At 36.8% G+C, this 23,056-nt stretch overlaps 1 protein-coding gene across 5 annotated transcripts in view; it reads right to left on the reverse strand.

Annotated features, from left to right (window-relative positions):
• BRF1 (BRF1 general transcription factor IIIB subunit) overlaps positions 1-23,056 on the reverse strand; it is a 224,776-nt gene that overhangs the window by 38,415 nt on the left and 163,305 nt on the right. For all 5 annotated transcript variants that reach the window (XM_087952282.1, XM_026670128.2, XM_026670129.2 and 2 more), the window contains 4 exons: positions 17,715-17,776; positions 17,324-17,405; positions 16,769-16,824; positions 9,347-9,603 (listed from right to left, as the gene is read on the reverse strand). In XM_087952282.1, the coding sequence (XP_087808408.1) occupies positions 9,347-9,603; positions 16,769-16,824; positions 17,324-17,405; positions 17,715-17,776 (457 nt within the window). The remainder of the gene's footprint in view (positions 1-9,346; positions 9,604-16,768; positions 16,825-17,323; positions 17,406-17,714; positions 17,777-23,056) is intronic.

Raw genomic sequence — 23,056 nt, forward strand, 5'->3', positions numbered from 1 at the left:
AGGAGAGGAGTTTCAGTTTTAGTTTCACAGCACCAAGCAGCTTTAGTACAGAACAGTTGAGTTAAGCCATGCCCAGGCTCCTTGCTATCTCCTTCTTGTACACAGCAAATTCTATTTCAGTTTTCATTCAACTCTCTCACACACTGACAGGACGCTAGTCAGATGCATACCAATGGATGCTGGTAGGCAGAGGCAGAATTTTTCCCCTTATTTTCCTCCTCAAAAACTAAGCCTGACCACATAGTTTCGTAGTGAAGCATGGGTATCGAGCTAGTACTGTATATGTTGAATTTAATTTTTCATAGATAGTTCAGGTTTATCCACTGGTCTTCTATAAATATAACTATGAATGCAGCAGATGAACTGGAATTTAATATAAAACTGGATACTAATCTAAAACTCTGAAATAAATCCATTGCTGGGTTGCCTTGATGTCAAGTACTACCTTCGGTTGCATTAGCACAAATATAAATCCAGAACACAGGAAATAATTTTTCTGAGAGCACCAAGGGCCCCTCATTTCAACACCAAGCTACATATATTCTCCTCTATCAGAAATTGTTCTAATCTACTCAATCCTGGTTAGATCATATTTGGAGTTCTGTATCCAGTTCTTGGCACCAGTCTGTCTATGTTCCAATGACCAGATGACTGCAAGGAATATAAATCTTTCCATTCGCCACCATTCAGTCAGAACTGAAAAAGCTTCTTGGATGAGAAGCAAAACAAAGAAAGTCCAATTTTGGGGGGAAAAACCCAGAAGAAAACAACACAAAGTTTATCTAGATCTGACTATAACTACAAACTAGTCCTCACTAAGACATATGTCAGCAATACAGCATTAGCAATAGCTCTTTTGGTGTCTGCAAGACTACCTGCCTCAGCTGGTTTTGTTTGATTTTGTTTTGTTTGGAGTCACCCCAGGGGCATTCAAAGAAAATTGAAGAAAAAAAAAAGGTCCCCTCCTTTGTTAAGTATAGCTAGAAAAAAGTCAAAGGGAACATGACATATTTGAGATTGTCTGAAGTTGGGAAACTTAAGGTTATCAGTTTGCCTTCTAATAAATGAGCATTTTATAACAAGACAACAATGGCAAGCATTGTATTGGAATATATTGTATAAGATATATTCTCCCAGTTTCAAATGTCTACCGACACAACATCCAAAGTATATGTCAGTACACTACTTATACTTCCTATCTAGTAGAATGCAGACAAAAGGATTTTGGCTTTCAAAAAGGTCTCAACATGAGATCTTAACTTACATAAAATAGCTGAATAATTTGGGGGTAAAAGTGGATGTTAGTAGCATACTGTCTCAAATGTATTAAAACTGACCAGTATTTTCCTACCATTAGCAGAGATCATTGTCTGTGACCCAGAGGTGGTATTCAGCAGGTTCTGACCAGTTCTGGAGAAATGGTAGTGGAAATTTTGAGTAGTTTGGAGAACCAGCAAATACCACCTCTGACTGGAGATTTTACAGTATCCTTCCCCTGCCATGGCCACCAAGTCACGCCCACAGAACCGGTAGTAAAACAATTTGAATCCCACCACTGCTGTGACCTAACTTTTATCGCAGCTAGTAACCTAGTCTATGACTTCTCTATCTTATTTGGGAATGGAAGTCAATATCTATAGGCCATTTTGTGACAAACATGACATTAAGAAAAATACAACCTGGAATCTATCTATATAAAAGCGAAATACCACTCACACATCATCACAAAATCTCCAGAACTGTAAAGCCTACAAACTTGAAATTTGCTATGTATATTGCTCTTGGCTTCTAGGTGCTCACTAAGAAAGGGTTTTTCGAAATGACCAACAGACATATTTCGTATATTATTAGTAACACACTCTGATGCTCAGGAGTTCTACTCCCCTTCCCCACCTGAAAAGAAATCTGTTCCAAATGCAAAACATAAGCAGAGGAATTTCAGTTTTAATTTCACAGCACCAAGCAGCTTTACTACAGAACACTTGAGCTAAGCCATGTCCAGGCTCCTTGCTGTCTCCTTGCTCACACAGCAAATACTGTTTGAGTTTCCAAACAGCCTTCAACTCTCTTACACATTGACAGGACACTAGCCAGATGAATACCGATGACACTGGTGGGCAGAGGCACAATCCCCCCCACCTTATTTCCCCCAAAAAAACTAAGCTTGATCACATAGTTTCATAGCGAAGCACGGGTATAGAGTTGTGTATAATAAATAAATGGTAAAAAGCATGAATCAAAAAAGGAAATAAAGAAAAATGATTATGTTGTGTATCTGCAAAGAAAAAAGAAGTCCTGTATGTAGGGGCTGAATGGAGATGATCTGATCTTGTGGAATGGAATTGATGAATACACACAGAGTGCTAAAGTTATAGATTTAATTCATAACTTATGAATTAGTGTCATCTAGGTTGTTATGGATATATATGGTTTGATTCATAGGTTGTTGATAATTGGGAGGCCTGGATATGTTTTTGAGGGAAAATGTACAACATTCTGAATGAATGGGGTCGATCCGGGGGGGACGGGAGTGGTGGTGGAGTGGGTGGACGAACAGTAAGTACTCTGTTATACAGATAGTCTTCAACTTACGACCACAATTGAGCCCAAAATTTATGTTGCTAAGTGAGACATTTGTTAAATAAATTCTGCCCCATTTTACGATCTTTCTTGCCACAGGTACTAAGTGAGTCACTGCACTTGTTAAGTGAGTAACAGGCTGTTAAGCGAATCTGGCTTCCTCATTGACTTTGCTTGTCAAAAAGTCACAAAAACCATTCACATCACCCCAGGACAATGCAACTGCTGTTCATATGAATCAGCTGCCAAGTAGTTGAATTTGGATCACATGACCATGGGGATGCTGCAATGGTCATAAGTGTGAAAAAGATCATAGGTCACTTTTTCAGTGCCATTGTAACTTCGAACAATCACTAAATGAACTGTTGTAAGTCGAGGACTACCTGTATAACATAAACAGATGGGTGGAAAAGTTTTGAGAGAAAAAAAAAGAATAAGAATGGTGAGTGGTGAATATTTTGAAAAGATTTGTTTCAAATATATGGTGCACAGTTCTGCTAAATACATGACCAAGGAAAGAATATTACTCTAAAAGTATAAGTTGTTTGATTGTTTATGATGACAGATTAAGAGAATTAGCGAAGGATATAATGGTGATGAATCATTTTGAACAGAACATTTTTGGCAACGTCAAGGATGAACTTTGGTTTAAAAAAGGAGTAAAAGAAATGAAACTACATGAACAACTTCAGGAAAAGAAAGGACATGTCCTATATAAAAATATTATCAGACAGATTAATCTTCAACCGTCAACACAATGCGGATGGAAAGAAAGCCCGTGGTACTTGCTTAGAAGAGAGTGAAAAGAATTATGTAACAAATGTGAGAACTCTGTAGAATTACATTAATGTGAAGTATGAAAAAGATGCTTGGTAGAATTATAGAGTAAAAGAGCCTTTGGATAAAAAAAAATGAATATATACCAGAATGACTGCTGCAAAAAAATTAGCATTCCAGAAATATACTGCATAAAATGTATAGTGAGAAAAAGGATAATTGCAAAGAATGTAGAAGAAGAGAACGAGAAACAGTTAAGATTAAAAGACATGGAGAAAGTACAGGATGGTTTTGATGGAAATAGGTAATAGAAGTGGTGAAGAAGACTCAACAAAGAGCCTCCAATATAATAAACAGAATTAAAAATAAAAATAACAAAGCAATTTGCAATAAAACTAAAATGAAAGTGAGCATGAAAAAGGATAGGATGTAGTTTCAGAACTTTACACCTCCTCTAAATACAGCAATTCTAAAATTGCTCAGAACATTGTTTTCTATTCATATATGCTCATCATCTTGAGTTACTTATAAAGTGATAAAAATGGGGTAAAACTCTTAAATAAATAAATCATACATTTATGAAAATACAAAGGATAGTAACCAAAACCCATGTCTAAAACTTATCTCTGATAAATAGAACAAGAACAGTGTTAAGCCTGATATTCAAATTTAGTCTTCTAATAAAATATTTCCTGATTTTTTCCCACATGAAGCCTCTCAAAGCCTATAATTCACACACAAAATAAGCTTCTGTTGTAAAACCTTCCAGTGTTTTTTGCAAATCTATTGCTTTTCTTCCTAGATTTTTACAAGATTAACACAATGCATTTATTCCTTTTATAATATTGCCTATCTTCATATATTGCTATTTTTATGTACCATGAAATACAGAAACCTTTTTTATACGATAGAGACTTCATCAATCCTTTGCTAACAGATTTATTTGATATAACAGATCAAAAACAATGTAATAAGGAATTCAGTTTAAGCAAAAAATATAATATGCAAAAATTTCACTAGAGATCACAGTCCATTTCCACCAGCTTGGAAAAACTCATGAAAAATTAAACATGGAATAGATATTAATTTTGCCCCATTTATAAAAAAAATGTCTTTTTAAACCATATATTTATAACATTTAGCCAATAACAATATCCCATGTTTCACAACCTGGGTAAGAGTTAAGACAAAAATAAAAATAATGGGGAATGAATTATGTTTAGCTACAGTACACATTGGCAGAAACTAGAAGGAAATGCTTAAAACAAAGCATTTTGTATGTGAAAATTATATTTGACCTTTTTTCTATTAGGCAATTCCAATTATATACAGCAAAAATATAATTAAAACACATTTACAGAGAATTGAATCTGCATAAACATATTCTGCCTTTGCCTTTCTCCCCCTCCCCCTCCCACAAGCATACCTCTCTTTATTAATCTCCAAATTTATGGGCATATCTGGTATTTTGTCAGAGTATCTCACATCATTTGCCTTTTTTAAATAAACAGATAATTGCATCTCACTTGTGATAAATCAAATCATATTGTATGTAATTAGCCTTTGATAACACACTGGAATTAAAAATTTTCCTTGATCCTTAAAATGTCATTTCTGAAGTCCCACAAATATTTCCAAACCAGCAAACACTTTCCAAAACATTTATTATTTCATTATTATATTGCACAATAGAATTTAAATGAGAGACTATGGTGGCAACAAGGATAGTTAGGTTAAATTGTACAAATTACACTTTATATACCCACTAGCAAAGCTGAAATTCAAAACACATTATTTTTTGTCTTTCTATGGCGGGGAATTGGGACTGGGCAACACAGTGTTGCATTGGTGCAGTTCAACCACCTTCCCTAGAAATAATCTTTGGCCCTCACCAATTATACTGAAAGCATAATTTGGAATTTACCATTACAAATGTTTATCTTGGTTTATATTCATAAAATTCTCTTTTTCAACTTCTCAAACTCAATTGTAGATGTCCAGGAAGCTAAGAACCATGGCTATCTCATGTAAACAGTGCTAAACTCTTATTAACACTAACAATGGAAGAGAAGGAAAAATCTGCATGACATAGACTATAATCAAGGTAATTCATTCTGCATGGCCCTGGCAAATAATCTACAAATTATGCATCACCATATGTATTGCATAGGATTCACTGACTAGCTTCAATAATGATAAAACAGATTTCCCAAAAAATCCTATCTTACTATGGATAAGTTATAAGCTAGAGAGTTTAGTCACTGACTCTCACAACCAAATTGAGTATTCTCATAGCTAAATTAGGGAGGATTACAACTCAGGATTGTTTCTGGACATCGCAGAGGTGCTTTGTCAAAAGGAAACTGGACTGTCTTGATGACATTTCGCTTCTCAAGAAGCTTCTTCAGTTCTGACTCATGAATTCAAATCAGCTTGGTAACAACCACCAGAAATCTCACTGGGAAACCCTGGGAAACTTTCAATTCCTGGTTAATTTAGCTATTCTTGTATCCAGGATTGGTGCCTCCTAGAAGTCAGAAATTAGTACAATTCTGGTTTTTCTACTGTTATGTGCAAACACAACAATTTTATCTGCAACATTAGATAAATGGAGAAAGCTTGATTTTTAGTTTAACAACCTGTACCTTACAGTTGGCTATTAGACATCCATCTTCTTCTGCCAGTTAAAAATTACTCAACATTTAAGGTTTCTAAACTAAATCCAAGAAGATTGTTAATCACTACAAATTATATAGTACTATCTGTGCTAACAATTTATGGATGGAGACACATGAGGAGTTTCACTGTCAAATGAGAAGTGGGACACATTTTTGTTCTTAATTGCACATAAATTACTGTGATTATTATATGGCTAAAATACATTTATCTATTAATACCTCAGAAGAACAAATCTGAACAAAGGAATTATGCATTACATCTTGAAATAATGCTGAACAAAGGAATGAATTAGTACCATGCATAAGGTATTGCAGTTACAATAACGAAAGAAAATAATAAAAAGACTGCTGTAAATCTTTAATACTAAGAAAATCAAAATAACCTTTAGACTTGAAATAGCTATTTTCTCATTGCAAGAACTTCAAATCTTTTTCAAGATGCTATGATGCTACCATCTCTCAGATCAGACCACTGGTTTGTTTAACTCAGTATGGTCCATTCTTGTCAGGTAGTGACTGTTCAGGTTTTCAACCAAACATTTCTTAATCATACTACAAAAGTATCCTTTTCAATTGTGATGCTAGAGACTGAATTTGGAGTGCTTTGCTGATAAATATGTATTTAAGTTCTGAACTATAATCTCCTTTGAGACAAGCTAACTCCAGATGTCTTCATCGATATATCAATACAGGCAGTGGTGGGATTCAAATTTTTTTACTACTGGTTCTGTGGGTGTGGCTTCATGGCCGTGGCAGGGGAAGGATACTGAAAGGTGGCATTTGCCAGTTCTCTGAACTACTCAAAATTTCTGCTACCGGTTTTCCAGAACTGGTCAGAACTTGCTGAATACCACCTCTGAATACAGGTTTCTCTGCAATAGTACAGAAACTGTCTATCACTGCTAATTGTTCATTCTGATGCAAAAAACACTCCCAATTTTCTCTGAATGTGTTTTACTATGTCATAACCTTAAAATCTATCTATCTATCTATCTATCTATCTATCTATCTATCTATCTATCTATCTATCTACCTACCTACCTACCTACCTACCTACCTATCATCTATCCATCCACCCACCCTTATCTACCTACCTATTTTTAAAATCATCCATTTCCTTCCATTGTCCTAGCACAGGGATGTCAAACTCGCGATTGTAAGATATTAGCTTACATATTAAGTTATTGTAAGATACAGGTTGTCATCAACTGACATACCACAACTTTCCCCCCTTTTGCTAAACCAGGGGAGGGCGTGGCCAGCACGTGACACATCTGGCCCGTGGGCCGCAAGTTTGATATCCCTATCCTAGCATTTAAAATAAGACGTCCATAGGCATCCATGTGGAGGAGCAAATGATGAAATATGACATCATGTTGCAAAACCTGTGACTTCCGTATGTGTTTGATGTTATGATGCAAGTACAAAATAGCCAACACTTTCTCTATTAAATCATAATGCACATTTCATTATTTTTTTTCATCATAATGGCTGACAACAGATACTTATGAAAACCACATTTTTTTTCCTTTTACCCTTTAGCAATAATGCATTGCATGGCAAAAATGCCAAATATTTAGAATCATTTTGCAGTACACCCAGAATCATTGAGGCCAAATGGACATAGAAATTTCCTGGACAATGGACAACAGTGACTTGAAACAGAAAAGTCCTGGATTCAGAGATTATTGCATTAGAGTGGAGCAGACTTTGTATCTCAAATAATGTGGCTCAGTTTACGGAGTGCTCTATTATGATTTAAAGCACCAAATGAGCAACAACAATAGCAGATTTTTGAGCGAACTCTCATGTCACTAATTCAGATATGAAAGACCCAGCAGCTGGGTTGCTTTCACAGTCTGTATTTTATTCATTGGAAATAAGCTATTTGTGGAAAAAAAACTTTGATTAGGGAAGGAGAAAACAATTCCATTTCTGATAGTAATATGAAATTTCCTGTGACAAGGGATTTGATAAAAATGCTTTCAAAAAGAGGCAGGTTATGTGTGCCTATAGCTATGGTTGTAAGGAAATCTGTCTTTAGTCAGTAAGCAGGAAGAAGAGTCAGTTGCACAATCCAGAAATAATAGGAGCGGGACTTAGGTAGAAAGTGAAGTTTCTATTACAGAAATTAGATTTAGGTGTGCAAGCACTTTGTATAATTATGTTATTGTAAATAGAGTGAAATTATCATTCAACTGAAAGTTTCAAGCCAGTTTATAAAGAATAAATAATAGCTGCTGCTAAATTATACATTACTATCTGGAACAATTCAATATGATACATGGATCATATTTGGGGCTGCTGACAGCTATTCAGAAATTGGATGGTGCTGGATGAATCCTGGAACCCTGGCACTGGAACAAATTCTAAGCCAGAAGTAACCTCTGCCCACTAGAGCCTTAACTGTCATTTTGCATCATGCTCTCCCTTTGCATCAATTTACTCAATAGCCCTGCCCTGGAGAGGAAGTCAATAAAGGTTTAGCTTTGATAAGAGATGGGAAACAGAGACAGATGAGCAGACACAGGGAAAGCAACAGATTCTTTACTGGGGCAAGATATCCTTCAGGACACTCACCTAGTATCACTAAGATGCTGCAAGGCCAATTAACTTTGTCTCTTTAAAGAATACTGTGCAATGGCCAGGAAGAAAGAGCACCGAACAAAATCAGCTCAGAACTTAGATATTAGTTTTATAGCCAGCAGAACATATGAAGAGAATAAGAAATGTGCAAATTGTCTGTAATGCCCATATATTTTAAATGCAATAAATGTCTAAATTGGAATTATTTTCCTGCTAGTACAACAGCTTCTTCCTTCACTCATATTTTTGGAAAATACAAGCAATGTTTACTAAAAAGCTTTATGTGCAAGTCAGTAATTAGCAACCAACAATTAGTATAAAAGTATATCTAAGAACTAAATCAAATCTTGCAAAATGTCACAACAGATAACAACTACTTATTTTTCATATTAACATGGAAAAGAATACATACATGCACTATCTCAGCATGCTTGCCATACCATCTAATATAAAACCTGATAATTTAGGAAAAGGGGAATGGCATAATACATCTGACAGTTCTATCAAGGAAACCACTGGCAGCTGAATTATGCATTTCTGGTAGATTCCTCCAGGCTGTGATGATTAATCCATGCTGATACTGCTAGCTGATATGACCTAGAGATTCATTCTGGCTCACATACCACAATAAAATGAACACTATTGCAATGTCAAAGAAACATTAACAATGCATCAGTTCTAGATGCATTGGCTACAATGCAAATTTCGATAAATAACTGTGGTACCTTTTCCCCACGGGGTTTACCGAATTGGCCACATTCCGATTCACAAGAGACTTTCTCCTTGATAACTTCTTGGTGCTGGTGCTGTCATCAGTGGTATCATCATCTTTCTTTGGTGTGCTACCTCCTTTGCTGTTGAGGTCCCTTAACACATTATAATTAATTTTACTTGAAATCTTCTTCTGTTCCAACATTTTTTCAATTGCTTCTCCTGCTGTGCTGGCCTGGATCAGCTCCCGTTTCTTTGCAGACTTCTTGGGCTTAATTAAAACATAAGGAATAGGAATTTTAGGGGGCAATCAGAATAATCTTGCTGAAATCAAAGTACAGGCTACAACTATGCCATTTTCAGATGACAAGTTATAGTGAATAGGAAGGGTAAGTGATTAGTTATAATAACGATTTGTCAAAAATTTAGTATGATATTAACAATTCTTTGTAGAACCACACTATATGGATCCAGAGCTGAATACTTGAGTAGGATCTTCTGAATTTTCTTTCCCTTAAAAATGATGCACTTAAATAAGTTTTGGCAATCAATATATATAACATGTAAGAATGCTAAGATTCTTTAAAATATGTTTTCCTTCAACATGTCAAGTACCATTTTTAAGAGTTTTGTTTTATTATGGCTGACAATATATATACTATATACCAATGTTAAGAAGTAGGCATTGGTAAGAAGATACACTGAAGTAAAATAGATTTTCCTCCAACAACTCAGACCCCATTTTTAAGAGTAGATCCTGGGGAAATAATTTAATTGTTATCCAAATTTGAACTACTATGCCCATGGGAAGTGACAATTGAGTTGGGAATCTAAATTTTTTTTTTTTTTTTTAGATCAAAATGAAGCAACTAAGTGAGAAATTACTGCTGCTTGTACTACAGTGCTTCCAGTTTTAGTCCTGAATTGGTTATGATGATTACATAGCTTATATGTTTTGACTGTATCTCTTCCAATAAAGCGAATGGAGTGATACTAAGTTTCAATAGAAGAGAATATATCTAGCTCAAGGTTGAATTATGAAAGAGTGACTCTGGAGTACTGATTCCACAATGCTAAATTTGCTGCTCTAAGATCAGAAGTTGTTTCTTTAAAAGCATTTTCTTTTTAAAATTTTATATACCTTTTCTTTCTTTTTCAAGTTCATTTTCTGTATTTTTGCATTTTTTACTCATTTAAAAATCTCTAATAAAATTATATTTAAAAAGATAGCAGAATTTGACATTTACTAGCTATTATATGTAAGCCAACCATAAAACCTTTACTATTGCCAATATTTTTGCACCTGTATAAAGGTTTTTTTTAAACGTGATATGATAATGGAACTATGAGTATCATATATAATAGATCTACCTGCCTAGGCCTAATACTATACTCCCTTCTGTTCAATAGTTCAGCGGTTGCCAAATTTTGGTGGTCCGCAGAAGAAATGGCCCCTGAAAGCAATTCATCTGGGCCACACAGTTCTCGCGCCTCCCAGCTTGAGGGACCCCGGAGTCAGGTCCCTGAGTTGCATGCGCCAACCAGCTCCCACATAAGGTGGCGACGGTGGCCACAACAGTCCCCTCCCCCAGCACCCACTGTTAGTTCTCCACGCTTTGAATTGTTCCTGCTTCTCTCACTTTCCTTTCCCCTCTGCCCCCCACACCCATGTGCAGGCAGGCAAGGAAAGGGAGACGGAGCCATGTGCAGCTCTCGGCTCCTCCAGCCCTCACTGCCTCTCCCAACATCGAAGCCTCGGAGATGCAGGCAAAGCCGCCGCAGCAGTAGCGCCCTGAGTTGCTTGCTTTTCCACTACTGTTCCTCTTCCTCCTTCTCTGGGTAGGGCAATTCTGAACTAACCAAGTATGCTAAGGCAACTCGGGCACTACCACTGCGGCGGCTTTGCCTGCGTCTCTGAGGCTTTGATGTCCCTCAAAGAGCTGGGACCTTGAAGCCTCAAAGAGCTGAGAGGCGCGAGAACTGCGAGTAGGAGCATTTGGTGATTTCGAAGAACTCCTAGAACACGGTAGATTGGCGTTTTGTAGGTCTCAGTGAAAGAGTGAGCTTCGTTTCGCCTCCTTTCCTCCCCTGGTATTGTAAGAGATGCTCTCTTTCTCTCCCCCCCCTCCCCTGCCCCCAAATAATCACTGGCTGTGGCTGGGTTTGACAGCAGCACTAAAGTGAGACAAAATGCCCCCAGGGACACCTTTCCTTGCCTGTCTCCAGGTGAACCTGGAAGAGCCCCCCGCCCAGCTTTTTCTCAGCTGCAGATCTGAGCTCTCTCAATCCTCCACCCGGGATCTGAAAGGAGCTCCCACTTTCTCCTCCTCCCCTCCCCCCAATTAATCACCGAGAGTGGCAGTCCTTCTGTAGGCAGATGCCTGCTGAGAAGCCCCTGGACATCTATATTCCCCTATATCCCTATATGCAGGGGTGAGAGGCTTCCAGTCTGGAATGTTTTATTTTGTTATCATTAAGCATTTACATTTTTGTTATAATTAAACGTGTGTATGTGTGTGTGTGTATGTATACGTATATACATACATACATACATACATACATACATACATACATACATACATACAACATTAAATTTATATTTAATATAAAAAAATATATTAAATATATTAGCTTTTTTTAAAAAAAATTGTATTAGTTTGTGGTCCCTGAGGTCCAAAATTGATGGTCGACCCTGCAATAGTTCATGTGCTCATCTATATTCCCTATATCCCTATATGCAGGGGTACTCCTGCATATAAAAACACAGGAACCTGCTGATGTTAGCTATGGAAACTTTTTATTGGTTGTATGAATTGGCCTTCTGGGATTCCAGCTGCAATTCTCTTATTGTATCTGAAAAAAATCCTAGTTATTTCTCAAGAGGCATTATTTATACAGCCTTGAACTGATACTATTTAGCATTTATAGTCCAACATGTGTGGACTAAAGTCTTGAGAAGGATAGCCACTCCGAAATGATTCCATGAAAATTGTAGTTCTATTGTTTTGTTTGCAGCCACATCATACTGCTGGCTTGTACTCAGTTTGCAATCAAGTACTTTGCCAAGAATTTAATCCATTTTAAATGGGTTCACTCAATTCACTGAACTAAATAGTAACCAAATGGGTTGGGTTTGCATAGTGTAGTATTCCACAATAAAAAGCAACCAAGCTTACAAATAAAGCTGTTATATCTTTAACTGACTGGATTAAGAGTGTTACATAAATGCAAGGACGATTTTTAAAAATGTTCCTTTAAGCTTAATACTGATACCAAAGATGAATCAGTCTCTCCCCCAAAATTAGGGCCATACTTGCCTGCTAAGTTGCTATTTTTCCTTTTTCCGACCATCAGCTGTTCTGCTGCACCGGGAGATTTAGATTAGCTAGAAAGCAGGAAATCGTTGGATTTCTTGCTTTCTAGGTAATCTTTAGATGAGCCGAATCTTCCTTAGGACTGAAGCAGTGCAGACTGAGCTAGCCGATGGCAGAAACACAGATCTCTAAGTGAATCTGTGATTCTGTGAACAACTCAATCTGCCTGCCTGCTTTGCCTGATTTTGGGTAAAAGTTGCTCTTTTTTGTAAAAAATTCAATATTTATATAAATATTTATAATATCTACATACAAGTCATATCCAGCCAGTCAAATGACCACCAAGCCACCCCCACAAATTAGGCCACACCCACAGAACCAGTTAGTGGTCCCCGGGATTTAAAATTATGAGTTTGGTGGTCTCTGAGGTCCAAAAGGTTGGCGACCCCTGATCTAAAGGGCTCAAGAAAATAAAATATTTAGTCAATTCTGGCATTACCCTTTGGGTATTATCCAATGTATATTATCTAATATTAAGTTGCCTTGAATCTAAAAACATCAGGACAGATATAGCCAAATCATTTACTGTATCAACTGAAAATTGGGGGGAGGGGGAATAAAGTAGCATTTCTGGATCCTTCCTTTAACATTTACCAAGCAAATTCTCACTTGACTTAATTTTCATTTTTAGATATCTTTAATTAAATATGAAATGAAATGAGAAGCCCGCAGCCTGCACAACTGTGAACCTTCAGCATCACTTATCTCTCAGTGCCTTTAGAACTGATACAGATATGATAGATATTCTTAGAAAATAAAAATGGCAGATCATCGCAATGCATGTCTTTGTACAGACATTGGTCCCAGTGTCTTATTTAGTTGTTCCATGTAACAAACTCATTTCTGCCTGTATATAATACCATCTTCAAAGGGATTTCCACACAGAACACATGTGCCGCAATCTGGTTGTGAAGGTATCAGGACACGTTAACTGTCACCTGCAATTTGTTGATTCACACTAACAAGCTGTAAACAGGAAAACATTGTGGCATTCCCACAATGAATTAGGCTGTATATTTGAAAAACAATATGGACTTGTAAGTGAAAATGTGATTTTAGTTTAGCTTGGTAAAAAACAGAGTAACTATGTCAAACGTGGACTATGCCTGCAGTTGCAGACTATTCTTCTTTCCCCTTCTTCATGCTAAAAAGTGATAGTCTTTTAGTTTGCAGTTCTTGACAAGGAAAGTCCACACACTCCTCCTTGGTTCTTCTAAATGCTGACAATTCCCCATGGCTCTGCTTCTTCATTTCTAAAATCTGGATTTGTCCCAGTTGCAGAAGAATTATTTTCAAGTGGTGCTTTTTATAAAATGTCAGTACAAAATAAATCACATTACTGCTACCCACAGACACACAAGCATAGAAGAAAAACTTACTGCAAATCTTTGTTCTGCTGATCTCAAAGGAAATATCAAACAGCACACTGCAGCCACTGCTGCAACATGAGACTCAAGGGATGCATAGATAGATCAAGTAAAAGCAAAGAACTATGTCCAAGGGCTCTCTGGGACTGCTATACTGTAGATCTCTGGGAGCTGCCAAGAATGCATAAGTTGAAAATCTGATGGAAAATAGGCCTGAATAAATGCAATCCCCCAAGAAATGATATGTGATACTCAAAGCAACTGCAATGTCAACTAGATGCATAATGCACTGAATTTAAATGCAGCAATAAAAATGGAGGAAGCCACTTTCAACAAATCAGTCATCAGGTTCAGTACTGTCTAGACTCTGACAGACAGTTTTTCTGAGTTATAGGTTCCTCTAAGTTATCAAACAGGCATCATTCCTATCCCTATCTGAAGATACTAGGAATCAAGCTTGTATTTTTTGCATGCAAAGCATGTACTCTGCTGTTGAGCTCTAGTCTCTGCTGCTGAATACAAAAATTGCAGGTGTGATAGGGATGCTGCTAGGATTTTATGAGGAAATGCAAAATGCAAAAACAGTAACTACCTGGCCAAAATGATGCTGCCAGTTTTTCAAAGAAGTTACATCAGTTCTGCATCTCCCTAGCCTTTTCATTTGCAAGACGGAACTCAGACCTTAGTGATGTCTCTATGCTACTAGGACTATGGAAGCACAGTTTAGCAAGCCAAGTTATAAATTTACTGAACATTAGGGTATCAGAATTAAAGCAGTAAATTACTGTTTGCGTTAACTATGCATTGTGTCTTCATTGGGTTTTTACCCTAGCATCATCTCCCTCATGAATACTCACATTTAGATGTATAGAAAAGTTTTATTTAAAGGGATAACATGATTAGTTTCATAATGGATTAACACAGAATAAAGTAGTATCTTAGAAAAAGAAGACTGGAATATGCAGCTACTGCCAAGAAGAGGAAATCAACCTTTCTTTCTTAATTATTGGGACAGAGTTTGGATACAGAATATTGTCACTACTGAAGAAAGGAGTGACTGTACAAATGACAACAACCCTGAACCTGCAACTGATCCAGCTTGAAAGAGGACCTCAGCATGTCAGGTAAAGGAGTGGGGCAATTTTGGACTGTAGTACAATGGACTGCTTTAATAACTGAAGAATCTTCCCTGACAATTTCTGTCCAAAAGAGGGAATGGAATTTCATTAATGGAAAGAGGAAACAAATGAACAACACAGGCTTCCCTGCTTTAATTAATGCAGATTAAAGAGTACTTTCTGAAGTATAAAAGTCTAACATAACTTCAACATATCTATTATAAATATTTATTCAATTTATCAAGGAGAAAATTTGGTATGAAAACAGATAACGACTAACATTCTTATTGTGTTTATCTGTTTGAACCCTCAAGTTAGCCCAAAGAGTGCATTATGCTGCAATAATTTTTGAATTGGAATGCCTAAAATCTGCTAACTTAAAGAAAGCATTACAAATCTAGGGCCCGTTGCTCCTGTGGAATTGAAATTTCCATGATGCTTGAATCAGTTTATTTACAAATATATGGCTCTTGCAGGATCCCCATGTTGACATGATCATGATTTCCAACATTCCTTGCCAGTTTCCTTAAAAGCAAAATGAATAAGGAAGTCAGCAAGAAGTCAGAAGTCGTTCCTGCTCCCACTGCTTTTTGCCTGCCAATAGTCATTTGTTTATCTGTTTGGGTAAAAAAAACAAAACAGTATGACTAACCTAAAATTTAATTCTACTCAAATCATACTGCACTAATTTTCTCTCAAAGGATGACCCAACAGGTCACAGGACTGGCTAGAAGCATTTACTGTTTTCTGTCTCTGGCAGCACTGAGCCACCATTGACTAATCTCAAGAAACGAAGCAGCTTCAGATGTAGTTAGAACCTCAGTGGGAGGTTAGCAGAAAAAGACAGGGCTCTTGGCTAGATTGGGAAATAAAAAAAATACCCTGAAAAAGGTCATGCATATCCACCGCTGTTAACTGCATGGATGCGGTTCACAAAAATGGAGCTCAATTTGAGGGTAATCTTATCGTAACATGTCTAGCTTTTTTAAAAAAACAGGACAAAGAAGCTTTGGAATACTTATTTTAAAAATAAATATATAATTAAGAAAGTTTGGATTACGTATCATTTGCTTTTAATGACATTAAAAGCATTACTGCAGTAAAAAAAACAAAAAAACACCAGGGGTTGATATATATGCACTACACATAAAACAGACACTAATATTGAATATTAGTGACAACAGGATTTTAACGAATATATATAAGATAGAGTGCACAAAAATATATGTTTCATATTTATTTTAAAAATAGAGGAAAAATAAATTGTAATATTACAATCTTAATACAAGCAGTCTGTTCTCACAGTAGCCAACCAATTAATTGTACAAGGAAGCCCTCCAGTTTCCCAGCAGCTGGTCTTCAGAAGCAGTCATACAAGCAATCAAGACTATGATCCCATGACTTTCATTTACTGGCCCAGCCCCTTTTTTGAAGCCAACCAAGCTGATAAGATTGAGTTCTTATTCTAAAATACATTAGTGTTTACAATGAAATACTTTCTATAGGTCTTATCCAACAAAATTAAACATTGTTCAAATATCTCTTTTGACATCATTGATTTCAAAAATATTACTTACCTTGTGTTCTTTATAGATACCAAGCTCCTTTTCCTTTGCTATCCTTGCTTCTTTTTCTTTAAAAAAAAAAGGATGGAAAGATGGAGCAACACAGACTTGATTTTCCTCCTTCTGTAGCAATGTCAAATCTAGAAGTGGTCAGTAATAGTGTCACAGGTGCCATAATACTTCTGACTTACCAAAATGAAAACAATGGAGCTAAGGATGCCTGGCGTTCATAGTTCTGAGGAGATCTTTCCTGAGGTTTGCAATGTTTTTATTTCATAATATAGTGGAAGTGGGGTACCTGTGCTAACTACAACATAACACACTCATGGCTCGTGTCTTTCTATTAAAGAATGTATTTAAGTCTGTGCTAAGTCTTCTTAAGATAATGTAACTATGATATACTTCAAACTGAACAGTTACAGTTAATGTTTTGAGCCCTGTAAGTTTGTTTACTGCTTTTGTTTACTTTGCACGCCTTCCAGCCTAAGAAATGATCTGTAAACACTGTCATAAGCAAATAAAAAGCATGCAAAACACATCAGAAATATTTTTATTTATTTTGCTTACCCTTTTGTTCCTTGAGATAATCTGCATTTTCCTTCATCCACAGTTCTGCTTTTATCCTGGCTTCTGAATCATTAAGTATGTACTAGAGATAAAGAGTAAAAGTGTTAAGACTTCTGCAGCAAATATATAGGAATTAGCACAATCACCTTCCTTCTCGTGTCCAACATTTTCTTCACCCAAACCAACTCATACTTTCCCAAAGACAACTCCTTCCTTTTATATTTAAAGATACTGATTTTAGAAACAGAATATAGAAAAACATTTATTTTTCTCAAGGGAAAAACAATAACATTAGTAAGTAGCCTTACTTAAAAAAAAAACCTCTGATAATTTTGAATGTATCCACGTAAGTATAGAAACAATTATGAGAGGGGGTTGGAAAGATTCTTACCATATCTATTTCACTGTCATCAATTCCACTTAGATCTAATTCACCATCTCCAGTATTTTCATCTAAACAGAAGTAAGGCAAATTTTAATTATGGTATGCATTCATTCCAAATCAACTCCAATTCAATCCCTGGCTTTAATCATCTCAGAAATACAGTCTTTCTGATAACTGGTTTGCTAACAAAGCAATCATTCAGCATATGGGGCCCATCCATATTAAAAAATGGAAGATAGATTTTTCCCCCCCTTAACCACACTTTTCTCTAGTTATTGTTTCTTGTGTGAATACAAACTGTCACCGAAGTTAATTATTGTGGAAAATAGGTACAAATAAGACTTGCCCCTCATCTCTTTAAACATTGTTGTTAATATAATTTAGTGATAAACACTCAATCAAATGTAAAGTGAAGAAATGAGAGGTTAGGAACTTTTAAATGCCCCAAAGTCAAGGACATGCAATATCTAAATAGTTGCTGCATTCATCCATGTGAATGATGAATGCCATTGAATAGCTGCACTAATCATCATAATATCTGTTTTGTATGCATGAATGTACACATGGGAAATTAGAGGGATAACTAGGTAAAAGGCTAGCAATTGGGGAGGTCACTTTGAGTGTTCCTCACCCTGCTAGCCCCCAAGCAGTCCACCCAAGATCCAGGAAAATGAATTATGGTTGCCAGTTAGAAACCAGCCCAGATTTACATTCCACAATAGGGTGTAAAAGCAGTAGCTTTCCAGCACAGATGTCCAGCTGTCTTTCTTTTCTAAGCCCTGTATACTGCATGTGTCAAAAAGAGGGCTGTGAAAATATTTACAGACCCCTCACATCCTGGACATGAACTGTTTCAACTCCTACCCTCAAAATGATGCTATAGAGCACTGCACACCAGAACAACTAGACACAAGGACAGTTTTTCCCCCGAATGCCATCATTCTGCTAAACAAAAAAATTCCCTCAACACTCAAACTATTTACTAAGTTTGCATTACTATTACTATTAATCCTCCCATCCTTCCTTTCATCCATCTCCTCCCACTTATGACTGTAGCCTTGTTTTTTGTATCCTAACAATTTTTATTAACTGTTTCCGAATATGATTTGATTGCTTATTGTACCCTATGACTATTATTAAGACTATTATTAACCTTATGATTCTTGACTCTTGACAAATATATCTTTTCTTTTATGTACACTGAGAGCTTATGCACCAAGACAAATTCCTTGTGTGTCCAATCACACTTGGCCAATAAAGAATTCAACAGAATTCAATTATATTCTATTCTGACAGCTCTTCTCTCTTACCTGCTGTTATTGTAAATAAGAGGGGCACATTGAATCCTATTGAATCATTGCCTATTGTTACTGAGTCTTATTAATCTTGAGAAAGACATGTTTCAAAAGTGCACTACAGTAGTTTTACTGTCAAGAAATATCATAATGCCATACAGATACAACCTAGCCTTGAAGGACAGGAAGCAGAAACTCTGGGTATTCAATGCATTTTGAAGAAGTAGCTGCAAACTAAAGCAATGGATTGGAACAGATAGGTAACAATACAGAAAGAAATGGGTACCAGAACTGGAAGAGGTCAACTTGCTTAGGATTCCATACATTTTCTCAGTAATTAGTCTAAATATAGCAATTTATTTAGTTCAAATACACAGTTCAAATAGTGTGGCAGTATTTTCAACTACCCAATAGTATTCTAATATTTATGTTATCTGAAACATTTTGCACCCATCTCCTGGGATATACACAGATGATACACATTTTCTGAAGGCAATTTTATGATCATATATTGACTGAAATGTTTCTGGAAAAGGTTATTAAAAGACATCTTTTAGTCATGAGTTCATTGACAATTCAGCAAACGAAGTCTTGTGCTGCAGTTATCTGTAGTTTTCTACTTCACAGTTTTCACACATGAGTAGAAATTAAAAAAATCCTAGCAGTTATTCATTCAAAATTGCAGTGACGTTCTCTCAGCTATTTAGTCAATATGCCTTTGTTGTTGACTTCACATAATTTGCCTTTGTATTTAGTAAGCACATAAATGCAATCTGTACTTCGCCCTTCAAAACACTTAAGCATGTGTTGTTCCAGGCAGTACTATTAGGCCATTCCATGTGGAATGTTTTGCATTATTCTTATGCCATGCAATCTGAGCTTGCAGATGGGTGAGGTCCCATTAAAAGGTAAGTGTTTATTTTTAGTAGAACTGATGTTGTTTAGACTGAGATACACACATTTTCATTTTCTATCTTATTCTGTCATAAATGGACAAATCTATATATATAAAAGTGAAATACCACTCACGCATCATCACAAAATCTCCAGAATCGTAAAGCCTACCTATTTGAAATTTGGCACATATGTTCCTCTTGGCTTCTAGGTGCTCACTAAGAAAGGATTTTTTTTAATGACCATCAAAGCATTAGTATTTCGTATATTATTATTAACACACTCTGATGCTAAGGAGTTCTACTCCCCCACCCCACCTGAAAAGAAATCTGTTCCAAATGCAAAACACAAGCAGAGGAGTTTCAGTTTCAGTGTTAGTTTCATAGCACCAAGCAGCTTTAGTATAGAACGGGTGAGCCAAGCCATGCCCAGGCTCCTTGCTGTCTCCTTCTTGCTCACACAGCAAATACTGTTTCAGTTTCCAAACAGCATTCAACTCTCTCACACACTGACAGGATGCTAGGCAGTTGAATACTGATAGATGCTGGTAGGCAGAAGCACAATTTTCCGCCCTTATTTTTCTCCCCAAAAACTAAGTCCAACCACATAGTTTTGTAGTGAAGCATGGGTATCGAGCTAGTTATATGATAAATTCCTACATACACATATGCAGCTTTGAACCATAGTGAAGATGGTCCACTGTATAGAATAAATACTCTCAAATATATTCTGGAAATTTCATTAAAAAGAAAAGTACCCGGTGCGTAAGAATTTAAAATTAGTCTCTAAACTAGACCATTTCCATGAACAGCAAATGCATTTTTGTGTCAACATTTTAATTTAAACTTGTCTTGGAATTTGTACTAATTGTTTCCCCTGTCAGGATCAAGAGACAGAGAACTCATTTACCAACTGCTGAATTGCAGAACAAGGAACTGATCCGAAATAAGCACAACCTTAACTCAGGAGAGGGAGGATATGGAGTAATTGAAGGCTACTGGTCCTGTCTACAAATAGCCATTCTTCATTTCATCTGACAGGCATTTATTAAGTGAAAAGTATACACGGGACTTTCAAATACCCAAATCTTCTGTCCCCTATAAACAAAGAAGTTGGACTATTAAATCAACATCCACTACAAGGGTCAAATCTGAGAAATTAAAACAGCTATTCTAACGCACCACAGTAAACTAAACTCCATTGCAATCATCAACAAAGCTAGCTAATCTGTCTTAACTGCCAAGAGGGCCATCTATGGTTCATGAAGCACCTTGCTCTAGAGTACAGGGGAAAGTTGATCCCAATTCTTGGCTCCTTTTTCAAATGAAAGACAATGGCATCCTCTTTCCAGTTAAACAAATATTCTAAATAATATTCTCTTCAATAACTCCCATGAAATGCATTGTTTACTACCCTTTTGGCCTGTGATCTTAAAACAGCAGAGAGTCTGGATCGTTTTGATGAAAATCATGACACATTTTGCTTTCTTCTTCTTCTTTTTTTTCTCCAGAGGACGCCAAAACCTGCAACAGTTATGGATTTGGGGTTTTTTGCCTGTTGGTTTTTTAAAAAAGAGATCCCTCTTCTGAATATGAATTCTGTAAGCAGATCAGATAGTGCCTTTATAGTTAAGGAGCAACTCTTTCCCTTTTCTGCCCATTTTAATCTCTCTGGTGGAACCAGCAGCTTTCGATCAAGTCTCCAACTCAATTATAGTCCTTGAAAGCGTCTGTCAGACTGTTATTGCCACCTCCCTGTTCCAAAATCTACAGAAACGGAACATTAAGGCTGAACGAGAAAAGAAAGGATCCATTCCTCAAAGACAGAATGTGCAGTTTTATTCAGCAAAGCTCCAGGTTTTATACCTTTTGCATGTTTTATGCAGGCCTTGGAAAGATTTTTGCTGTGACCTTGCAGACAACCCTGGTCAGGATACATAATACCAGCCTATTAAATGAACCACTGGTCAAATTCAATATAAAGGCAGTTTCACACATTCAAGCCTTGACTGGAAAAGTTGCACTGCTAACTACTGTTTTTGCTACAGCCTTGTTCTTCCATCTCTTATCTCTAGCCTGTGAAACACTGGTACAAAACAGGTTCAAAATCGCTTAATGGAAAGATGGCAGTACGTAGCAAGGCTTCCTCATGTTCCAAGTTTTAGGAAAATGGTCTCTTGGGCAGAAAAAAAAATGAAAAGCCTGTTCATTTGCTGAGGTCTTTGAGAATTACAGAAGGTCTATAAAGGACGTCTTTGACTTATGACCATTCATTCAGCAACTTTCCAAAGTTACAGTGGTGTTGAAAAAGGGAGTTAACTAGTTCTCAAGTGTACAACTGTTGTAGCAACACAATGGTCACATGATCAAAATCCAGACACTTTACAGCCCACAGGAGCACATACCTCCCCTCATCTATGCTCTTTTGGCCCCCTGTCCCAGCATCTACCACTCTAGCTGACCTTCTTGTTCCCACTGCTAACCAAGGCAACTGCTGGCCTCACAAGGTTTTCTTCCCCAGGGGATGGATACACAGCAGTTTCCTTGCAAGACCTGTAGAACATGGTCTCATATGGTCAGGACACCTTGTCAGTAGAGGGAGCAAGAAAACTGCAAAGCCTGAAGCAGCAAGGATCTCAGGGGGCGTGGGAGTGACAGCAGCTGTGGCTGAGACTGGACTGAACCATCTGTGGCTTTCTAAGGATGACAAGAAGTTCCCTTGCATCTTGCTACAGGGCTGGTCTGGGGCTAGGCTTCATGGATGTAGGAGAGAGACTGGCAAAGCCAGGGGAAAGATTTAAATGAAGCATCAGTTTAGAATCATTACGTAACCACAAAAGGCCAAATCCCCCCCTCCCCGGAATGCTATTAATGCTTATCTAGTTCTGTACAGGTGCTAACCATTAGTCTGAGGAGATTCCTGTGTAAAAGCTATAGTAATTAATTTAATTAGATTAAATTAAATTTAATTTTAATTTTAAATTAATCTAATTAATCATTTAATTAGAACCTTCATGTATGGACCTGTTGTGGTTGGAGGTTTTTTTTTTGCACCTCTCAATGCTGCACTGATGCTCAAGGGCTTCTTGCAGTCCAGAGCACCCCAAGATGCCCCTTTGCACTCTGAAAGGATTTGAACTCTACTGCAATTCACAGGTCT

Source organism: Notechis scutatus, chromosome 1, assembly GCF_049901735.1.
Source record: "Notechis scutatus isolate UNSWTSFEM ecotype Mainland chromosome 1, rNotScu1.2, whole genome shotgun sequence".
Taxonomy (NCBI): domain Eukaryota; kingdom Metazoa; phylum Chordata; class Lepidosauria; order Squamata; family Elapidae; genus Notechis; species Notechis scutatus.